This window comes from Anopheles ziemanni, chromosome 3 (genome assembly GCF_943734765.1).
Source record: "Anopheles ziemanni chromosome 3, idAnoZiCoDA_A2_x.2, whole genome shotgun sequence".
Classification (NCBI taxonomy): Eukaryota; Metazoa; Arthropoda; class Insecta; order Diptera; family Culicidae; genus Anopheles; species Anopheles ziemanni.
The window spans coordinates 14,272,764-14,296,851 of record NC_080706.1 but is presented as its reverse complement, the minus strand read 5'-3'; the positions used below and the strand labels follow the sequence as shown (position 1 = coordinate 14,296,851).

Below are 24,088 nucleotides of genomic sequence, written 5' to 3'. Positions count from 1 at the left end.
CTACACCAGCAGTCGGCCGGCACCACCCGGCGTGCCGCGCGTCGAAACCGTCGCCGTCGAGCGCCGGGTGGAGATGGTGAGCGACGTGGTGAGCGTACGCATCGAGCTGCTGCTGTGTTGGTTGCGCAGATTGCGCGTCCCGTTCGAGGCCGTCCCGCAACGGGCCCGCTCCGAGCGGTCCTCCTCGCTCGGGCAGCAGAGCGGCGACGACAGAAGCCAGCGGAATGGTGGAAGTCTTCTGCAAAGACGAAGGTAAAACAATGCATTAAACTGAGTGCTCCTGCGGGTTGGAAAGGACCTTGCATCTCGCCGTTACTTACTTCAGCGTGCGCACAAAGTGCGTGGAAAAGAGACAGTAGATGAGCGGGTTGGCGGCCGAGTTGAGCGGGGCCAGACTCTGGATGAAGGTGGCGATCGCCAGGTTCGTTTGCGTCTTCGGAATCTGCTGGAAAACCTGCAGCAGATCGAAGATGATGTACGGTGACCAGCACACCACGAACACGATCACGATCACGATCGTCATCTTGACCGTCTTCACCTTGGCACGGGGAATGATACCACGCGAGCTGGCCCTCCTACTGGCCAGCTCCGCGCAGCCTCCGTTTCTCAACGGTCGATCTGTAAAAAAAAAACAATATAGATTAAATTGTAAATAAATGTTTCCTAAAATTTAGCAAGAACTTGAGAGGTTTATAAAAAAACAAACGATTGGTATTGGTTTCTTCTGATGAGAAGACAGGTCAAAAGCTTTTTAGACAGCATTTGATCTCCTCTTAAAAGAGGGGACAAGCTTGGATTTGTTACTTATATTGTATTTTTTTTTTACTTCAAAGTTCGTTGCTGTTTTTATCAAAAGCCAAAATTTAATTATCTTATTAACGAAGGATAAAGAAAAGTGATCAATTTTCATATCCAACTTTTTTAATATTCAGATAAAAAGATTGTCACGCGATTCAAAACGGAAAAAAACCTCAGTGAACCCTCCTTCTAAGAAATTTGTTCTATTGCTGGCTCACATGGCAAATAATGGTTAATGATCTTTTTGATAATTTAATCAATTTGACATGGACTTCTGTTTGAAAATAACCCCAAGTATTTTTATGAACGTAATTTTTTTCTTTACGACCACCTTTTTGTTAGATAAGTCGTATCTATTTAACAAGCTGTCCTTTCGTTCGTGGAAGATCAAATGTATAATCTTTTCATAAGCAACTTTGTGCCATTTCGTGGTCGTTTTTCATTCTTCCCCAAAACATGGTTCTCGCGAATCAATGTGATTAAATTAACATCAAATCGCATAGGTCTGAGATTATTTTTTATTTTGTCATGTCTGCTCGTCTGTCGATGCTAATTCCAAAATTGCCTAGACTACCGACGCTTCCCTTCAGTTGGGAAAATGAATGAAAATGAAAATGAAAACTTTCGTCACCCGGCAATGACGTACGCATGCAAATCTGATTCGTTTCGAAGAAAACATTATTCGTAATCAGATCAATATTCTTCGGAAGAAAAATTGATGAATGAAAGTGTAAAAGAGATCTGTAGCGTGGAAACAAATGCCGGCAATACGGAGATCCCAGATTCCATGAATCAGAAATTTTGTTTACTTTGCATTAACCACCTTTGATTAAGCACATGATTTTGATTAACGTCAACGAGCGAAACGATCCAAGATTGAACAATTTTTAAAATGCGACAGAACTGCTTGAGATCCCTGAATTTTTATTCATTTTTATGTAAAAATTATGACAAAAATAGCAATGGGGCATCTCAAATTGAATGAAGGTTTATAGCAACAAAGAAACACGACCGATATGATGGTGGGTAGCGTCGATTTCAATTTTCAATGTTCTTACGTGGGCTTGCGGGACCGCTTTTGCAATTTAATCGCTAACCCTACTCTGATGTAGGAAAATGCCACCTACAGCTACGAGCCCCGGTACTTACGCTTTCCCCCGTTGACGCCAGCCCCTCCCGTGCCGCCGACGGCCGCCGGTCCCAGCATCGAGCCCTTGCTCCAGATGGTGCGGATGATGATGACGTAGCACGCGGAAATGATGAACGCCGGAATGACGAACAGCGAGGCGGCGACCAGACACATGTAAACCTGCCACCGGAACGCACTGCCGAGCTCGATCCAGCACTGCAGTTGGTCTGTTTGCGGGGGTTGGCGAAAACAAATTAAAAGTAGGGACACATGTCCAGGACACGGTGGCATTAGTTCATCACTCACCCTGGATGACGCGTTCCTCGTAGAGATAGAGCATCGGAGACGCGAAAGCAGCGCTGAAGCCCCACGCGGCCGCCACCAACCGTCGGGCCCTTTTCCCTGTTCAGCAATGGAACAAAAAGCACCGTCGATGGAGGCGCCCAGTCGCGCACGTGGGTTTGACGGCCCCGCGGGAGCAGAGAACGAGACAAGAATGTGGTAAAATGATGCTCTAATCAAAACGGGCGGTTAAATTTGGTGCGATTCGCGGGACACTTACAGCAGCCGGAGAAGTTCATCGGATGGGTGATGGCGTCGTAGCGGTCGATGCTGAGCGCCACCAGGACATAGGTGGAGGCGTACGTCACCCACACCTGGATGAAGCGGATCAGTTTGCAGGCGACGTTTCCGGCCAGCCACGAGATCGTTATCTTCTGCACGATGTCCGTCAGCACGCTCAGCAGCCCGACGCTGAGATCTGAAACGGTCAAAAGTGCGGGCATTCAGTGGGCGTTTTTGGTCGCAATTTTCACCCTCCCAACTTCCCACCCTATTTGCGGTTTGGTTCCGAAAGCATCCGGTAATTTAAACCACTTTTGCGGTGCATTCCAGGTACACTGCCCACAAGCGGACCACTGGCGTTAAGCTAATAATATTTCCTTAGATGTGGGTTGCCACTAACATTATACGAGACAAAGTTCAAAGGAATCTCACGTCAAAGTACAGCGCTGATTTCGAAATACGTAATCAAAAATGTCCTCGAGAAATCGTTTACAACCAAATGATAACAGGCACAACTTAGTTTTGAAGATTAAATTTATCTACGTTTACCTTTGTTAAAGCCTGGTAATCATGATTATAATTACATTTTACATTATCTTGCTTTCGGCTAACGAAAATAATTGATGACTTCGAGGCTTCAAGAATTAAAGCCAACAATTTTGATACGCTCGGTCAAATACCTGTTGGTGCCTTATAGAAATTAATTTAATTGGTTTCGAAACAAAATTCACTGGCAATGACTCTAACAACTTTTCAGATCTAACATGTTTCCATCGGTTTAACAAATTCCCCAGTGCATTCCTCGAACTTACCTGCGATGGCAAGCTGTTTGATGAAAAAGTTCATCCGGGACTTGCGGTTCTTGTTGAGAAACAGTGTCACCAGTACGGCCGTATTGCCGAGCACGATCACTACAAATAATATCCATAATACTGCAAATTGTTCAGTCTGAAAAGAAAACAAATGAGGAAAAACACACGGAACGATAAGAACGGACGGAATTTTTGTGGTTATAAAGGAATGATATTCGCTGTGGTTTATTCTCTTCTGTGGTTCTCCAACGCAAACCGGTAGTACAATGCCCTCGTCATCAGGTATTCCACACTCAGTCGAACATCATCCATCAAAACCATGAAAAGCATGCTCCTGTCGAACATGCGAACAAACGTGATCACGTCGGTAAAACTGTCTTGGCCTTCCAAACACATGTGTGTGTGTGTGTGTGTGTGTGTGTGTGTGTGTGAGGGACTTGCTTTCGACGGTGCGATTTTCTTGGTAGAAAACGAAACCTAATGATCCTACTGGGAGCTGCTGGTGGCCGAGAAAATACCGGACGACTACGACTTCTGGCGCTGGCAGCAACCTTCCAAATGGCCCCCATTTCGTCGTCGCCGACTCCCTCGTGACAGTCGATAATCGAGACTTTCTCCAAACTCGTAGGTTTCCCACGGTAGAACGTGCGGGGGGGGCACGATCTGTTCGACGATTTTGACGTGCTTGAAACATGAGTTTTTTTTTTTCCTTTCGTACCATGATTCTATTTTACTTTTTGGGTGTTTAAGTGTAAATGTTGGAATCCGCCGTCATTCCGGCGGAGCACATCAAATGTGACCCACGTAGCGAAAGTGTAGGATGAGAGGGGAGAAGGGAAGGGGTCGAAACGAGCGCAGACTGAAAGGTGGCAAGTATCGGCCATACTGACAAACGGTCGTCTTCCATCCATCCGACGGTGGCATGCACTTAAGGGCAGTTTGTCTGAAGTGGAGTAAATAATAGAAAGATTTGTGGGACAAAAACGAAAACCCTTGAAATGGTCGACGAAGTCTGTTGAAGGTCGATTGAAAACTGTTTCGGAAAATCACGGAGGCGAGAAAAACCGGTTACAATATAAAAAAAGTACTTTTTATAGAGCAACTGGAAAGGGTATCTCTTTGGATTTCTATTGAGCGTTTTAATTCTGAAATCGTCTTTAAAAACGCCTCTGCAATCATCAGGTAGATCAATAATGGAGTGCAGCAATTTATGGACAGTTGATCGATTTGCTGAAGTACATCAAATCGATTCAATTAATGCTCAAACACCCTCTCCGGGCGTGTCGTTCGGGTTGGCGATAAAAGCTTTGCAGTAATTAAATTTCACTCCGAAGCACTTCACAACCTGCACATCCTGTTCTATCCTTCGCAATCGCCGTTAATTGTTTGCGAGCGCCTGCAATCTCCACTAATCGAAGGGAATTGCATTCTAATCGATTGATTATACGGCTCCTGTTCGGGTTCGGGAACCGCGAAACCATCGTTTGGTGTATGCAATAAACGCTGCTCAACTCGATGGAACGAAATTATACGCCTCATTAAACACCCGACACGTGGTTGATTATTGCCTCACAAAACCACCAATGCACTCAAATACCACATACATACCATGATACACATATACGCATGATATTCCTAGCCCGGACCCTCGGGAAAGGGTGAAGTAATCATCATTATAATAATCCCCGAGAGAGAGGGAGGCGCTTCTCATTAGAGATCTCGGACTAAAATTTAGCTAACCATCGGTAGGCCGGTGTGATGCCTTTTAAAATGGCGAATGCGAAAGGTCAATCTCATTTAGCACCACGACGGCACAATCGTTCCGTGAAGCATCGCTTTGCCGCGCACAGAAAATTGAAGAGTCATTTACAATCAAACCTGGTGAGCTTTAATGAGCCATACTGATTTGATTGATCTCAGCGCACGAAGCTGGCAAAACAGTTTTAGAAAGTATATTTAAATAGTGTTTAAAGAATATTAATTGAACAAAGAAGTTGGCATCTGTTTGCAGACACAATAATTCAGTTTTAGAGAAACGTTTTTTGGGTAGTTTTGAATGTTTTTCTTTTAATGTTTTTATGTTTAGCTTTCCTTGGAAGACTGCTACGGTTTAATTCTATTTATTATGTTTGAAAATCTTTTACCAACAGCTTAAAAAAATAAAATCATGAATATTATAGAATTTTAGTTGATTGGAGAAACTAATGTTCTAATGTTTTGTTCTATCGATAATATAATTAATTATTCTTGTTGATAATCCATTCGTATTACCTTGTTTTAAAGAGCAAACGATAAGGTAAGGATAAACAAATTGGATAATACTGAAATAACTTTGCTTTTATATTGTGTGAACATCTCTACCCGCACAACTGTATTAATAATTCAATGTTTTTACGATATGTTGTCCACTTTTCTCACCTTTGCGTGTTGCGTGCTGCCAAAACGGAACGGCTCACACCTCGGCCGGAGTGATTTCAAACACGAAAGACAGCTCAACTTTTCATTAGTCACCGCACTCGACACTTTATGGTCGACTGGTTTATGCGAGCATAAATATACATTACAAATCAAAGCCGGTGAGGCGAAGGTGAAGCAGCATTCGGAGTGCGCGAATTTATCAACACCCAAGCATCACCAGCTCACGGACCAGTTGCCCCGCGAGGGGTGGAAAGGAACGTCGACTACCGGCTCCTGCTGGGTCGTTATGGCAAACGGTTTGTGCGTGCCTTGCGGCGAGAGATGATGCAGAAGACCCAACCCGGGAGTGACCAGAGTTGGGCAAATGGGTGGCTGTAACTGTACTGCAACTGTGCCGACACCGTCGCTGCCCAGTTCCGTAAATGGCGACTTCGCATTCTCATAAATAATTAATCGAATCAACATACCTGCTCGTTGCCGGCTGGTTGCCCGGGGTTGAGCACTCGCCCCAGCATTTGGACCTCCCCATTTCTAGCCGACCGATAAGTATATCGCTTTTCCTTGGCGTGCGTGAGACCACCGTCGCCGACGCCGCCGCTGGCCAAAAGTGCATCAAATTAATGATGATCAATCGAAATTCCACCCGCTGCGGTCCGCCAAAGGATGCAAACCACTGGTGGACCACTTTTGATCCACTTGCTGAGTCGCGCTCCACCCAACCGGGCACTCGGTTCCTTCCAATCCATCCAAAACGGGCACTAATGAGCCCAGAGTTTATCAATTAATTGGCAACAATTATACAATTTACCCTGGGCGGACGGTGAAAAGGTTGCGAACACGCTGAGGTGCAAACGCGAGTTAGACAAACATGAACCGAAGCGAATCAGCCACCAACTCCAAGCGTTTTGTGGCACATGTTTATTTTCGTCGTTTGGGGCGTTGTGCGGAGAGCTGATCCGATCCGCCACGGTTGCAACTGTCGGTCCGAGCTCTGGCCATAAAGCACGTGCATAGTAAGGTGAAATGGGGCAAGATGCACCCTTAAAGCTAACAACATAAATTCGACTTTTTAACATGTATTACCCTTTTATATTTGCCCCCCCTGTTATATATTTTTATTTTATTTTATTATTTACCCCCTAATCTGGGCCAAACCCCACAATTTAAAATGGCGCTTTGTTTTAATCGTAACCTGAGAGTTTTAATGCCATTTAATCAATTTTTGACAGTAGAAGAGAGGATAGAAAATTGATCCGTGATTACTTAATTAGAGTATTTTTCTAGAATATATTACAAGAAATTGATGTTTTTCGCTTTAGGAGCAAATATCAAAACTACATGAAAAATAGCAAAAGTTGACTTCTAACTTGAGGCAGGAAATTGTGAGGTAAAAAGGCCTAAACCATGGGTAGTATTATAGAGCTATGATACATTTATATACTTAGTATGTATGGTTTCTGAAACTAAAGTGGACAAATTAATTAAATTTGTTCCCAATACCATTGCACCGTATGATTCACTATAAATTATCTAAAGGTAATCATTTGAAAGATGTACATCCGTAAATGGAGCATATGTACATCCTGAAGTATATGTGGTTTAGATACTAATAAATTTAATTAGCATAGAAAGCTTGGGTGTTTTGCTGGCTCACATGAACCATCCTACGGAGGAAGATGTTTACTTTTTTTCTCGACCAGAAGGCAAGGATTCGTTAAATAACAAATTACTCGATGAAGGTCTGTTTGCCAGAGAGATCTTAAATGATTGTTGGCTTTATTTGCAGATTTAGAGCCGTGCGATGTATAAGACATAGTTATAAACTTATTTCACTAGTTTATATATTTTAAAATTGTAGAATTGATCAGAAAACATACCGGTGCATCTTTCCCCACTTCTCCAAATAACTGGGGGAAATAATGCGTTTAAAACGAACCACTAGCTTCCATTCTGTCGGTTGTGGAGGCGAGAGAAAACGCGGGGCAAGGCTGTGTGGCACGTGCGACCTCCAACGTCCCAATCGTTTCGAGCCAACCCAAAACCAACCAATCTACCAATTAGGAGATTCGACAGAATTTACAAATGTCGGTTTGACACGATTTACACGACTGCGGAGCGTTGTTTATCTGTCACTCCGTGCACTTGTAGGGAAGCAGGCGGAGCTGCGAAGAGGGACTGGACCCTACACCACAACTACTGGTTTGCGTAATCCACGGCGATGAATGTTGGGCCTCGTTAGGCGTCACCGTGGGCAACGCGCACTTGTTTTGGGGTGAGTTCGCTTTAAACGAATTTTTGTCGCTACGTGGTCGTGTGCACGCATCCAGTGTTTTGACATTTGACGTCTGAAGGACCTTGCCTGGGTTGATTTGCTGACCATAAAATATTAACCATAGCTCGCGTGCGCGTGCTACACACCTGCGTGCTGTAGAAGGGATGCAATTAGACGCCCTAATAGACCACAATGTTGGGTGATGTCCGGGCGGTACTGGCCCCCGTGGACAAATTGATGCGGTGACAAGCTGGCAACATGAGTCGCAACATGATGGAGGATGGAGTTTATTTATTTACCTTTTAAAAGCACACACTTCACCACCAATCACGCCATCCATTACCATCAATCTCTCCGGTACATCGGTTATCGATTAGATCCAATCACCACTTCCGGACAGGATAGCCTACCCTTCCGCCTGCGGTAATTTACGAGCGGCCCCGCGACATAACCTTATATTCGTTGTCAAACGAGAAGAAAGGGAATCGTAATTGTATTTTCTCCTCGTATACAATCAACTTTTATTCCGTTCAGCAAAATCAAGCGACAACATGTTTTTGCTTTCCGGAAGATTACAGGCACTCAAAATAGCATCCTAAAAACGGGCTGTTTCGTTCGCGCTCCATTCCCTCAGTATGGATATGTCAATAAGGATAAAAATAAATAAGCAAATAAATGAATGGAGTTTGGCTGCGCCAACGAAGTCAATTCCTTACACTTGTTCCACTTTTTATGCGCTCAACCCAGTTTCATCGCAGGGTCATAAATCAAACCGATTCCAATCGGAAGCGATAATTCCATCAACTACCAACTTCCGGTCATTTTCGCCATGCATTAACATAGGCATTTCCCGAAATTCGGATGCCGTTTTGCGAGGGTAAGTGAAAGCAATCTCGCATCCACGTTCTATTCCAGACTCCATGATGATGATGCTCTGGAGGAACATTGAGCTCACGTTCTGCCCTCCTCCCGAACCACCGCCAAGACAAATATTTGATCCCTCCATCCGCTGTCCTCGCTGACCCAGATGAGATTCCGCAGCGGGCCAGGAATACTCTCAATTTCGGAAGAACCCGGGAGTGCCCAAAAGCCAGAGACCGGAAGTTTGCTTGTTGCTTCGCTGTCGTTTTGCAGTCCAAGCAAGGCAGTGCCTGTTCGTGTAGACGCCTAAGCCAAAAGTTCACTCCAATGCTGGATCCTGGGCATGTAATGAGAGTAAAATTGGAAGATTCTGCCACCCTCACCTCCGGGAAGGCAAGAACCTTTTGATGAACTATAGCCCTTCCGTTGTATATGGCTCGACAAAGGAGAATCCAACGAGAGGAGCCTTGGGGGAAAAAGGGAAGAGAATTCTGTGGAAGATCATTTTCCTGACCTGACCTGGATACCAGCCTGACTGACTGGTAAGGCAATATCCCGAAATTCCAATCCAACAGTGCGGACCGAAAGGTGGGTCTGGTGGCGAACCGTTCTTATTGACTTTCCTCGAGTTTGCCGTTCAAAAGAGGCATTCGGAAATAACAAGCTTAAGCTTTCCGAGAACCCCGTAAGCTGTTGTTATTTATTGAAAACAAGCAAAGGATATTCAGGAAAGGTATTGAAAAAAACAACCTTTTGGAAATCTACTTCATAATACCCGAAAGTTTTGACGAAAAAGAAATATTTACATTTCCCGCAACCAGAAACGACCGAAGGACGGAAACGATAATCCAATCATTCAAGTCGGAACCACGCATTTTTAATTTTCGAACCCAAGTAAATCCATTCCATCAATATAAACGAAAATGGATTGCTCACTTCCACACGACCAGCACTGTACTTTTACCCTTCAAAGAAAGTCAAAATGAGTCGGTTACACTCACCCCCAAAATGGCCTATTTCAACTTCATTGCCAACTCGTGCTCCGAAAACGGGGGTCGTGTCCGTCCGTTTTCCTCTAATTTTTCACGTCAACTTAAGCTCCTCGTCGAAACGCCGAAGGGTCTTGTCCGCCCTAGAGTGGGTACGTTACGGTTTGTTGCGTCCAATAGGGTTCGATATTGAGCTTGGGGAGACCTCCACGCCACCACCCTGCGAACCGCATCCGGTAATAACATCCGGCGCCACCAGCAATCACCCGATGCGTCTCGTTTTTGGGTTGGTTTTTTCCTTCTTCATTAGCGAGCTTTCCCAGTAAGCGGAGTAATTTTGTGTGTGTGTGTGAAAGAAAAAAAAACTGGAGTATCAACAGGGGTACGGAACTCGGGATGTCCTTAACTGCGACCCATTTGTCACCGGTACTGATACGATTCATCAGGATCCGGAGCGGGAACGGGTCCTGCCTATTCCTGCCCGGTGCAGAAGGCGTACATGAAGTTGGGCAATGAAGGTCCTACAGGGAAGTGACAGGGCAAAAAAAAGAGCATCTACACCCGGAAATGGGCACCAGATGACAAACTAGGCTGGGGCGGGAAGACCTAGCCCTATGACGTCTCGCAAAAACTCACCCTCAAAAGACTCTTCCCGGAAGTCAACTCCCGGAAAATGGAACGCCGCTAAGTCGGGAAGGAAACCGATGTACGACGTAGGGGAAGAAAACAGCAACACATGACAACAACTCCTCCACTTCCAAACACCCAAAAACAGGGAGTGGTTGATGGGCAGATAGGGATAGGGAAAGCAAAATAAAAGCCTGCCTCGGAAGGAAGTTCGACTTGCATCAGCCTAAACTGCGTAAATACAATAATAAATTTAATGTCGTCTCTCGAAATTCAAATAGACGGATGCTGACGCACGAAGATGACGAAAAAGATGGCAAACGAAAACCAAAACGAGCAAAACAAAAAGAAAAACCCGCTGGCCCATAAAAACTGTTAGACAAAATAAAAGCGAAATGTAGGTCAAACGAATTGGAACTTGGTCCTTTCGGATGGGCTAAAAGTGCGTCGGAACCAACACGCTCGTGAAACAAACGCATCGAAAACGACGTTGCGATACAAAACTTCCTCCCGATCGTCAAGCCTTTATTCGTTTGATTGGATTAGTTCAGGCATTGGCCTCTTTTCCTGTTTGTGGAAAACGAAAGAAACTACATCTTGTCTCGGGAGTTTCCACGTGTTTTTTACATCTTTGGTACTTTTTTATCCTATTTCCGTAGAAAACGGAATGGTAGAGTATTTGAATAATAAACGTTAAATTTTATTACCAACTACTTTCCGCTCGAGCGAACAACGATGTCACGGTGGAGGACTTTCCAAAACAAACATAACAAACACTAGAGTTGTTTGTTTGTAATATACTTCAAAAGATGTTCTTACATAAATTTAGTTTTTAACAATCTTTAAAACTCCTATCAACCCAAAATGAAATAAAATATACTAAGAACCAATACCGTCCCTAACTTTCTACGAATAAAAGAATGGTAGATGCTCTTATACCACTTCAATATCCTTCTAGCTGAAGCGACTGTTTCCCGTACTTTTCCTCTTCACGGCTTTCTTTGCAGCCGAGCACAATGTCTGAAGCATCGCGGAGAAGGCTATCAGTAGCTTCCGAGGAAATATCTTAAACCCGCTCTTCTTCTGTTGCAATGTTCCTTGTGGATGGAAAAGCGAGACTCCGTGGGAAGTGAGAAAATAAACCGAACCGCACAATCATCGCCCGTCGAGTGCTTTTCCATAGCCCTCGCAGAGGAGTGGAAATGGCCTTGGTGAAGGAATTCATTCCTCAGCACATACATGTCGATAAAACACAAAAAGGGAAAGATGTCTACATGATACCTTCCCCCCGTTGTCCGGTCTGCATTTTCCATCGCTTCTTCACGACGACACCGATCGATGATGCACACGACTTTTGCCACACCAGCCGTGCTCGAGCCCCTTCGGCAGGGCAGAAGGGTGGCCAGTTGTGTGCAGTGTCGTCGTGTGCAGCAACGTTATGACAAATTGATTGACTAGATATCAGATAAGGACAGGTTTGGCGTTGCCTTTTCCGTGCTGCCGTCGCCTGACTTACGCTGCACGAGGAGCTCACGCTTTTCAGTATGGCTTGTTACGAACCATTTGCCATACGTGGCCAATGGTCAATGGCAATGGTAGCGTTATTTCCATTAGCAAATCGATATCAACGGTTCTTCGCTCTAAGCACGCATTGATAAGTTTCCTATGTCTCACTCAAATATTTACTCTTGTATAAGTTTTTATCTAAGTGTTTTTTAAAATGTTATTTAGTTTTTTTATTTATAAATCTTATAATGTTGTTATCTCCCTACTTTGGTTCAAAGATGATTCAATCGAGCTTTGGGCTTTTCTTATAATTGAGTCATTTCAACTTACCAACCAACGGCCATAGATCTCTCCGTCGAAACCCCTGGGGTTTCCCCTTCGGGGGGGGAGATTGCAACAGTACTGCAACTGCACGCGTCCGGCATGGCGAGGAGTGTGTTCGATTTGGAAAACGCGCTGCTGTGGCCCAAACATGGCCCTCGGGGCTGCCGGGTTTATTGAGTTATTATGCGATAATCAGCTTGATTTACTTGTAATCCACGGGGTGTTGCTCTTAATGTAGCGATTATGTGGCGATCAGCTTGCACCCCGTGCGGGTCTCGTGCGGGCATGGCCCACCGGCACACACAGACACAACCCATGTACACACGTGGAATTCGCGCACGTTCCAATGTCAAGTACGTTGCTGGCGACGGTTGCATTGCATCGGTGACGATGGGGCGGGAAAAACTATCATAAATAATGAAACAACCACCATCCGCAAGTGACAGGCGGGTTGGGGAAAGTGGGAGGAAAGGCGAAAAAACCTGTTGCACGCTTCAACGCAATCCAATTTCTTCGATGAAAAAAAATAGAAATGGAATGGAAAAAAAGTTCGACGAGTAAGTGCGATAGAGAGTGATACAAATATGTATGTTCAACATCTAGTTTCGTGGTTCGTGGAAAAAGTACTCGACCGAAGGAGATAGAAAGGAAACTGCTCGCAAGACGTTTTAAACAATATCTATTCTACTCAAAGTAGAGGCAAAGACTAGAAAACTCTAGCTATTTTATTGTTCCTTCTCGATGTTAGTAAGACGTCGTGGAAAATCAGTACGGCAACGTACAACCGAGTGGACAAAGAGCTGTCCAAGAAAGTGAACAGCTTTTTTTAAAAAAAAAGCGTAGTGCATGCGAGTGCGCCGTGGAAAACGATGGGCAGGAAGGATAGAAACATATAAAAGCGGAAAAGGTCATTTAATTTAATGGCATCCTAAATAAAGCACTATCTAAACGAATTATCGGAAGTAGGAAGCGAGCCTTGGACGTGCGCAGCCAGGACGCACTTTAAAAGGATAAAACTAATGGCCGTAAGAGAAAGCTCACACATTGCTCATATCGGATCGGATTTGGAATTCGTTCCGACGGTGTTAGGGACGGTGGACCCTGGAAACGCGGTTGGAGCAGCGTTTAATTTCGTGCTTGTTGAAGCGCAAAATGAATACTTTAGCAGATAACAGGCCACGCTCCTAGGATGGACGGCACGTGTCGCCGTGGGGCTTTCGGGCTTTTGCCTCGTGCTGTTGGATGCAACAAAGTAATGTCCACGACCGGCGAGATGAACTCGAGATTCCTTTCGGTGGTTGTGGAAGGTAGGAAAGGGTTTTTCGCGCACGCGACCATGTAGTTTCCACGAACTCTCCACGGGAAAGTCCTTCCACTACAACCAGAAGGTATATGTTTTACATTTCCAATCACATTTTACACACGCTGTTGCGTTCAAATTAAACCATAACGAAATGCAACGCAACGAAGACTAAGTGTTGGACATTCGGAAAAGTTGCTCCATTACGGGGTTGGGTTTCGAGTGGCAACTCAATTGATGTCGGGTTGCAGAGCAGACATAACCGTTCCCCGGAAAGGGAAACCCATTCATCGTCGAACAAATCGGTAATTAGTTGTTGAGCTCCCTGTGTGAACCGGCCCTCAGCGGTCTCTTCAGCCGCGTAACAGTTGGCGTCTTTAGTTGAAAAGCAAAACTTTATCCCATACAACCCCCCCGGTTTGCCGCCCGGTCTTGCGGACTTTCCCACACCGAAGGTCATGCTCGCCCACATTGCCAGTGCCGAGTTACGACGCGACCGATTATCGCCATTCACCGGTGGGAAAAGGAGCTGAGTCGGCGGGACGATGTTGGCGATGTCCATAATTCCTGGTTCCACTGGTCGTTACTGTACTGTACGCTCTTGTTGTGCGGGTGCGTGTGTGTGTGTATGTGTTTTTGGCGAAGCTCAGCAAAAGTGTGTGCTTACGGAATAATGGGTTGAGACATTGGCCACCAAACATATGGCCACGCTCCGTGAGATCACTGATGGTGTATAGTAGGTCAGATCCCCGCTGGACATTCCACCAACCCCTCCTCAGGCTCTCGGCTTCTCAGAATAAGCAACGATGATGATCATAATTATCATTTTCTATCGACCACATTCAGGGAGTCGGTGATGCTCTGTTAAACGGTTGCGGTTGTGGATGCTTAGATTATGCGACGGCGTCGGTATTCTGTCTCCCGAGGTCTTTGAACCAGCGCTGACGGATGGATCTTTAGCCGGCGCCGATGAAGTTACTGTGATAGTTGTACACAAATGTGTTTGCCACTTCTTCTGGCAGGGAGGGGAGTTCTTTATCTGTTTCAGCAAAAGTAAAGCTTGTCGCAAAACGTTAACGCACAGAGGAGCTACTCAGAACGATAAGCGATTGTAAAAAGGCTAAGAAATTGGAGTTCGAAAGTTATCAAGAAAGTTCAACGAGATGATCCTATCTTACTAAGGGTTAGTTACTCTTAGTATCCCCTTTCAAAGCTCCCAAATTGCTTTATGCCCTAAACCAGTAATCCTCGTGGATAATTATGACGTTACTAGCTTTAATCTTGCCGCCTGCCGCCATCTGTCATCGTATATTTATGACGGCTGCCAACGGAAGCAAGTTCTGCTGGCCATTCGGAGAAGTCCTCGTAAAGCCTTCGAAATGCAACTCTCGGTGGGCCTCGAAGCCATCCGGTTCGGGCATTTTACACCGCACCGTCGACGGCTCGGGTTAAAGATCGACGGAAATGATTATGGTTTTCTGCGTTAATTAACGCCGGCTCCGAGATGATAAATCGTCAATCTCTGACGCAATCGACGAGCGGTGAGCGCTCATAGACGGTTTTGTGTCCGAACCGTTTCCTTTCAGATAAGTGTTGGGCAAGTGGGTTGCCGAAGTCCTCTGGCGTGCCTCTGACCATCTCCTCCAACTGACCCTACCGAGTTTCGAATAAAACCAACCACTTCATTTGCGTTCGTTTTCGTGCGCTACCATTGCTTTCGCGCGAACCAAACTGTGCGGTGCCAACCGGGCCAAAAACTGGCCGGCATTTTCCCTCGGGTTTCTGTTTGCGCCCCCAGGGTGGTGAGTTTACGGCTAAACAAATCGATTTACGACCACTAAATAATACTTAAACACTAGTGCGCGAAATCGATCCGCGTTGGCCATCGACTGGTTCGACGCCGAATCGTTTGCGAATAAAAATTCCGGCCGCCTGAAGACCCGGCCATCGTTAGGCGGTTGATTTAATTGCAAAGGGCTACGGTTGTTTCTCGATACAGCGAAAAAGCGCACACACGAACGACTCCGGGATCCAACACGGCTCTGTTCGTTGGCCGGTTCGTTTCTAAGCTGGCAGTTTTATGAGCATTATTTATCGGCGATCGAGGGATGCACACAGCAATCGTCTAAGACTAAGCTATCTTCTTCTGCGATAGAGCGAACGATTAGGTTAAAGAAATGGGCACATCGCCGAAGAGCGGGTTAGATCTAGGCGTCGATGACGCTGGACGAGCTTGATGGTTATTCCATTAGATAGCAAGAGGAGAAAATTACAGAGTAAAACACGGTTGTACCCTTTTGCTCGATGCATTCCGGTCAAGTGTTATTATTAGATTCATTCGGTCTTCTAAGGCCTATACTTGCTTTCTACCATTAGACCACTTCAACAATACTAACACGCAAACCTTTCGGGTCATCCATTTAATTATTCAAACTAATCTAATCACCTTTTCCAGGGCCATTATGCACGCTGATGATTGCTAATGAATAACAAAATAAAATTAATCTCTCTTTGTAGGCCAGTCCATCATAAAAGTTTACGACCAAGCAATTTTCCAAATGCTTCGCAATGTTTTCGCAAGCCCCCGCTGGGGACATCGGCACAAGCTACCATCATTTTCGGTGGCACAATAAACACAACATTGGGCGTCACGATCTGTGATTTAGATTTCGGTTCCAATTTATGATACCGCGGCACGCCACATTTCAATTCCGAGTGCGATTTTTAGTGATCCCGGAGGTTCTCCCACGGCGGAGAGAAAGCGATACCACATCGACCGTGGGGGTAGGGAAAACTAATAAATTGTTCCCGTACCATAAAATATGACAATCGAGCGGCGAAATCAATCTTCCGCTGCCCGGGATGGAGCCGGGGGCGGGTGGTAAAATATTGTCCAACCATAAAGGAGTTATTGAACTGTCTTATCGGGATATTAAGTTGTTAATGATTTGTTTCACCGAATCGGTGTCATGTTTCGGTTAATCGGCGCGTCAGGGAGCATTCCGATTTATTATATTCCCGTTTGACAACCGCCGGCGCGCCTGTAGTTATGCAATAGAAATGGGATTTCAATCAGACAGAAGTTGCAGGACGTACGTATCTGAAGGACCATAAAACCTAAAACATCTGTGGCATGCAAAGTTTTAAGTATGCAAACGTCCAGACAGGACCAGATGCCGTACCATTCGTCAACCTTTGCTCAAATGTTCCGTTCGAATCGATCCTCCGAAATGGATCCCCCGCTTTTGATCGAACCATAAAACGTGCGCCAGAAGACATGAAGTCACTACAGACGGTTGGCCGTTGGCACATCTGTCAAGGACGTCATCATCGTCTGCAAGCGAAACGCGATGTGGACAGAAAAATTAAATTTTCGACCTTTCCACTCCCGCCCGGGCTAATGATGGGGTACCTTAGGTCCTTTTTTGCCACCGTTCGGTACAATCGATTCCGTTCAACACTTTACACCGCGTCCCGCGTCATTTCGTGACACATTTTTCTTTCCCCACGCAGGTTTGCGCCGGACAAAATGAAGCCATCAACTGACGGAAATTACCTGGAGGAAAAAGCAAAACAAAATCACAATTTTCCCACCATCAAACAAACAGTGCCTGCATCGGGTACCCATTTATCTGCGCAAAATGATCCTGACAGGAGCATTAAGTAAAGCAAGAACAGCTGAAAACGAAATACAAGGATGGCAACCATCAGCAACATTGACTGGCGTGTTGGCAACACATTAAGCGACACAAACACGAGCGTCCCTGACTTTTTGGAATATTATCGAAATCGCGCCAAATGGTTATTCTCCGTAGGAACGAACCCATTTGGTAAAAGGCTTGCAGAACGGAACGTGACGCCCAACTCCGGTCACCTGGTTCGGGTTCCAGAAGTCTTCTTCTCCCAACCCGTTGGTAAACATTGCAAAATGGGTAAATACCAACCACCGACGGACAGCCGATTAATCGAAAAGCAACGATCGAGCAAATGAATTCAATTATCTACAGACTGCAATTACTGGGAATCGTTTCGGTTCGATCCGTGCCGCATCCCGGTGCAATGGCAGACGATGCCGGTTTTTAGTAGAGTTCCCCGAGACACAACATGCAACATCTCCCAGTGCCGTTCCGAATTTGCATCGAATCGAATCGAATACTAATTATGCGACGTTTAAAACCGTTGGCCTCTCGGGGTTGGCGGGACTCCGTTGCGTTTGGTGTGTTCAAATTCAATTACCATTTGGTTCCAGCAACCCGCTTCAAGCGACGACGATTCTTAATGTCAATTAAACACGGACGGAATACTAAGTTGTGCGACTGGCCAAAGTGAGGTTTTCTGGGTTTTTCATTTCTCTGTTGCGCTCGGTGAGAAAAGAAGTGCTGCGATGGTTGCATGAAATGTAAATTTACATAGGCTAGCATTAGCGGCATTAACATAAGCATTAACATAAACTCTGCTCCTCCCACTGTCCGACATTTATGTCCGAATGGACGTTGGACGTCGCCCGATTGAATGCAACCGCAATCCAACTGTTGCTTCACCGAAATGTCTCGGCCGTTGGAGACAATGATTCAAACATAATCAACGGGGTAGGAAGGCATACCAACTGCATCAGATAAGCAAACCGATAAGGAAAAAGGCAGACAGACAGCAAGACTGGACACTTGTCGCTCCTACCGGCATTACGAGGAATGCAACGCGTGAATTAGTATTTCTTACGCACACCCTCGGGCCAGACATTGCCAGAGATCCGTTAAGTGCACGTGTTGGTGGATGATTTACAGCTAGTGTGTCGCGTATCATCGGAAGTGTTTTCTACTCTTTTTTCCTTCCTTCAAACTTGTTTCTTTTAGAAGATTTTCATGATTTATACCACGTAAAACGCCATGTGGAAGTGACCATTCCGTGCGTTCGCCGGGCGATAGTTTTAAGCTCTTAACGTTCAAACCATGTTCGGCACGGAACGTGTGGGTTCACATGGCTTCTTGAGGGTTCGTTTCGATTTCCCGTTTGCCGAGGAAGAGTTTTTTTTCCCCGGCGTACTTTCCAGACGACATTGCGACGCTTTGAACCGATTGCTTATGGTCAAGAAATGGACATAAATCAAGATGTGCAAACCGCGATACGTGATCGTGATTGAAAAGAGCGAGCGAAGGAAAAACAAACGGAGTAGCAATATTGCAAAAGTTTTGCGCAATAGTACAGCACTTTAAATAGAGTTCTGTTTTTCGCCGAACTCAGCACAAAACCAACACGATACGTTGGACGTATCTTCTTAAAGAGAAAGCGGTCTTAAAGGAATCGCTACCATTTTATCGACATCGATCATCCACTATCGTGTCCTTCCAAGCCAATGCGTGCGTGGGTTGCACGGTTTCAGACGAATAATGTACTCCCGCTCCTCCAAATGCACATTTAAATGACGGGACAGAACACCGCCCCGGCCATAGACAGTCTCGTAGTGCCTTTTTCTCTGGGTCATTGGACCACCACGTTCGAGTCCGCCCAACAGTTTCCAGCTGAGAACGTTTGGAACTTTGCCCAGAAAATAATTTATATCTTTATCGCCGGTGCAACACGACCACGGTGTGTGTGTCTGCCTCTTTAAGTCGGGAACGAAAATGAATTCACTTTCTCCCATTCTATTGCACCATTCGACTAGCAAGGTTGCTTCAGTTTGTAAATCAATTTCATGTGATTTATTGCGAGACTAACTATGGAGCTCCATTGTGGAGTTGGACTGTTTTGAATCCAATTAATGTGGAAATGGCCACCGATCATACCCATCGCTTCAATGTCATTCTTCATTCATACAGATCATTTTTATTCTTTTGGAAAATTTGACAAATCTAGAGAACTAAGGCAGTTCAAAATCAAATAATAGATTCCACGGCGAATAAATATTGATTTGTGATCGATCGCCCCCTCCATCAATCGAAGATTCGTGTGCTTTCGGTAATTGTACTTCACATCCACGTCCGATCGATTTCATCGGATTGAGGCAAGTAAAGCAGGAAGTGACCCCAAATCATCAGGCCGTGACAGAACGCAAAAATATTCGTTTCCTCAACCGTATTAGATTGCATTACGAATCCTGTTCTTTCTTCTCCTGAAAGTGACATCGTTCGCCAGCAGTTGATAGCTTTTTCAAGTACTTGGTTGTTTCTGGTGTCGCACGATTGCACGATATCGAGGAGCTGGATTCCGAACCCCCGAAATCGACCATCATGAGACCGTTGACTTTTCCTTTCTTTTGCTTTGCGATACGGGCATCATATCGCTTCGCTCGGACGATTTCAAATTACCATTCTTAGCACTTTGGCGCGATCGACTATTTGCACCCTTTTGACGATCGGCGAACCGAAACAATCTTTGGCTTTTGGCGACGGCGAAAATTTTTGTTCTAGTTTTCTTTTCTACAATCTAAGAAAACGCTCCAGTGAAACACTATGGATTTTTTATCCTTGAAGCGCTTTCGAAAGCCACTCAAAAGACACAGTAACAGCAGCTTTCTTTCTTTTCCACCAAACGGAACGCACGGTTGGCTACAAATTAGGAAACAATTTCACACCGAACGACATGAAAAGGGGAAAAATTAGCAGCGTTGCTGGCTGCATTCGATGGCGTTCTCCATTTCGCGATCGAATCGATGTTCATAAATTAGTCGCCGTTACTGGCCGTGTCACCCTTTACAGTATGGTTCTTTGGAATGGTTCAAAGCACACACACAAAAGGAGAAGCAAGCGCTCTCAGCCAAAAGTCTCAACGAAATAAGTTCAAGCACACGCACGGACACGAACCGGAAGGACAATTCTCACACCGCCAAGGGTGGTTGAAGTTTGAAGAAGAAAACTTCGCCAACCCCAATTTTTCCACGACACGAACCGTCATCATTGGGGCCACCACAACTTCCTTCCGGTATTCGGCGTGCGAATTTCCTTTCCCGTTCATCCATATTCGATTACTGCGAAGTGAAAAAAACCGGATGTGGAATAAAAATGTTGCTCAACACTGCCAACGTGCCAACGTTTTCATTCACCAACGAGTCTGTCTGTCCTTCGTCGGTTTTTCGGTTCCTTACTTGGTGTTTTTCTTTTAACAGAACCTCTTAGCAATGCTACTCGTGAGCTCAATTTTAGGCTCCTTTTCAGTTGTGATGTTAGAAGCAAAACAAACAAAAAAGACAGAAGGAAACACGACCTCATCGAAACGGATAAGATAACTGCTGTGCTAACTTCCCTTCCGGAGGCGACGCCAGACGCACCTAACTCTTTCGTAAGCCGGATCCGGCCACGCTTTAATTCGACAGACGGTGTCTCGCATTAAACCAGGACGAAGGCAAAGAAAGGGAACGAAAGGAAGCGGTACTCGCACTTGCCCCTCAACAAACCCTACCCGTTTTGACGACTTTTTATTTTCATTTCGCGCTCCAGTTGGCGCTTTCTTTTGGCCTTTCGACAGTTTCTTTATGTTGGCGAATTGATTTCCAAGGTTTATTCTCCTTTTTGCATTTTTGTTTTCAAAAAGATATGGAAGAGTTTGTTGAGTTTGAGGAAAGCTGCAACGATGAGGAGGGAAAAGTTTTCCAACATGCTCCTCTCAAATATTCAATATCCTGCGACGAATGTCAATGGAATGGCGACGAGAAAAAACGTCCTTTTCTCATGTTCGTGTCATTTCCGCTTCCGCCCTCGGACTCGGAAGAACGTTGCACAGGGGTAAAAGTTTCTCTCAAGCTGCCAATTTAACACCGCTGAAGAGTTTTCGAACACGGCCATGGTTGCATGCATCCCTTCGTCATCGTCGTCGTCAAACCATTGGTAGGATTGTGCGAGGAAAATTAACTGCTACTCGTTATCCATTCTTGCGTTACTCGAAAACATCCAGCCATTAATGATGAACAGAAAAGACCGTAATGAGCTGAACAGAACGGAAGAATTCTATTACACTTTCCATCCCACGCGTTGGGAACATCATCAGAAATAAAGAAAATGTAAAACAGCTGCCGGAATGGAAACCGAAACTTCCAAACGTTTCTTCTTAATGGAGAAAGCAAGCTAATGAAACATTACTATTTACTGAGATGACATGAGTTTTATTTCAATATACACGGTTAGATTTCATCCAGGAAATATAAAACTCTTTTTTACTTTTACATGTTTACTGTTAACCTATTTATGTTGATGTCTTGAATTATCCACCTAAAAACTAACTTCTGTTTTGAGATCTCTGAACAGCTATAATTTGTATTTTCAAGTAATATTGTACCTGTCAACGCAAACAACATTGTTTTTCCATAATTTCGTTCGTGTTGTCTCATCATTTGTTTACTGTTACATTTTATATGAGGCAAGTTCCTAAATTAGTGATGAAAGGGTATTGAACATGGAAATAAACCTTATTATTGCTATTTTCTGAACGAGTTTTCAAATTTTAGGACAGTTAAAACTTATTTTTTAATGTGAACGACGAGAGAGTCTTTTCCAGGGTATGTTTTGAAGAGAAATCATTTGTAAAGAGATATTGAATATTACTTATGTGCAGTTCTAGCGAGATACGAAAGTGCTGCAAACAATTTAAAAGAACAAATTAGATTTTGCACATTCTAAATTAACTAAATAGGATTGTTAATCCATTGCGTATTAAGTTATTACATTTTTAATAGAGATTCCTTTTTAGAAAACTGAGGGAAGTAAGAAGTAGAGGTAAAAATTCGGTAAGCATCAACGAAATAACATAAAACACTCTTTAAGATAGAAAACCGTACTTTAACTATTTCTGTACAAATACATTTGATTGCAAATAATATTCTTCACTTCAGCTACTTTCCCAAGTTGCTTAATTCAAGTCATCAAAGCTGTAATTTAGTTTCAAAATATATTAATTCCACTTGTTCTTTGGCAATGGAATTAGACATTAATTGTTTGTGGTTTTCTTACCGCAGGGAAGCTCACACATTGTTAAGATTGCTTTTGTGCAATTAATCTTTCGCGAGCTCACTTTAATTGCATCGCCCTTTTTCGCTACCACTTAGAAAATTGCAGTTACCAACCCTCATTAGACGCTTCGCAGTAAACGATCGCTATAAAGCATAAAGCGCAGGTACTCAGGTGTTTCTTTGTCAAGACCCGAACGTGGTGCTCCATACTGTTCTGGCAACTTTTCTTGACATTCGACACAATCTACAACCCGCCGAGTGTTTTCCCGCAACGCACTACCCGATACTCTTGAGAGCTTGACTTCAATCGACAATATTTCGCTGCAACTAACGAGGGCGCAGCTCGCGTGAAAGCACGCCCGGATGCTGATCAAAAACGCTTTCCCTCGGTCGGGCCCCAAAGAAACGGCTGGGGCGTGGAAAAGCTCAATAAAAATCACATCAACCGGTCTAGACGGTTGGTGCGATAAATTTCAGCCGCCCGTTTAACGGCCAACAGGTTTTTCGCCAAGTGTAATGTAAAGGGGTTCTAAAGCGTTCCTACGTCCCCACGGTTGGTGCTTTTCCTGCTACCAATTACTGTCACACACAAAAGCACATGCAAACCAACCCAGGTATTGGACGTGCTGTGTTTTCGCGATAACTTTCGCGAGATTTTTACGACACTGCGCTTCCACTTGTTTTCGATCGAAATATGTTGTTGGCAACGGTTGTCTCCCCTGAAGCATATTGCTTCTCCCCGCGCAAGGCATCGAAGGAAAATTTGACTTTAATTTAATCATACCTTGCAATGCAGTCGAAGTTCTAGAACTTTTGGGAGCAGGAACAAACAAGGAACGTCGGACACTCACCTCGTAGAAGTAATAGGTGTTGATTTCTTCGATCGAAGCGGACGTCCCGTTCGACATGTTGGCCAGCAATTCCGTTTGCTCGAGGGCGCCCAAGTGCTACGAAGGTACGGAAATGGTTGAAATGGGAATTAAAATCATATTTATTCTGGTTTAAACGGAAACAGTTCGACCCGCACCGAGCGTATGAAACTCAATCAATCACACGCGGATCGAATTGTTCTCCGTTTTCAAACGTTTTCGAACGAGTTGCTGGAGTTTTCCACGATATTTCCAGCAAACTGCGGGACGACGACGTCCGAATTCGTGCTGTCCAGCGTACTTACTTGCTGATACTCCGCGCCCAGCTCGCTTCCGTTGAGTGCCAACCACTTCAGACCAATGTCCTCGTCGCTGGAACTGTGGAAGTCGGGCTGCCCGTGACTGGATGTCAACGCTTCCTTAACGTCCCCTTCCGGATCCTGCCTGTCCTCCATGGCGATGGCACGCTTTGATTTGCAATCCGCACCACGGATCGAGATTGGGTAGGGTTTGTAGTTCTTTTAGTTTCCACTTGTTTTTATCCTTCTTTTTTCTCTCTTTCTCCCTATGTGTTATTCCTTTTTCACTTTGCCCACTTTGATTCTTTACTCTTTACTATCATCCCCTTTGGGACGGTCACACTTCAGTTTAATTTAACGCTCGCGCAGTTTCGCTCAACGC

General features: G+C 44.8%; 1 protein-coding gene across 1 annotated transcript; it reads right to left on the bottom strand.

Moving 5' to 3' along the window:
* On the bottom strand, positions 1–23,862 carry LOC131284161 (cardioacceleratory peptide receptor-like). The gene is made up of 8 exons (XM_058313015.1): positions 23,713–23,862; positions 23,390–23,485; positions 3,304–3,439; positions 2,490–2,687; positions 2,234–2,329; positions 1,948–2,154; positions 321–618; positions 1–238 (listed from the first exon to the last, which is right to left on the bottom strand). The coding sequence occupies exons 1-8, from the start codon at positions 23,860–23,862 to the stop codon at positions 1–3; spliced, it is 1,419 nt and encodes a 472-aa protein (XP_058168998.1).
* Between the last annotated feature and the right edge of the window lie 226 nt (positions 23,863–24,088).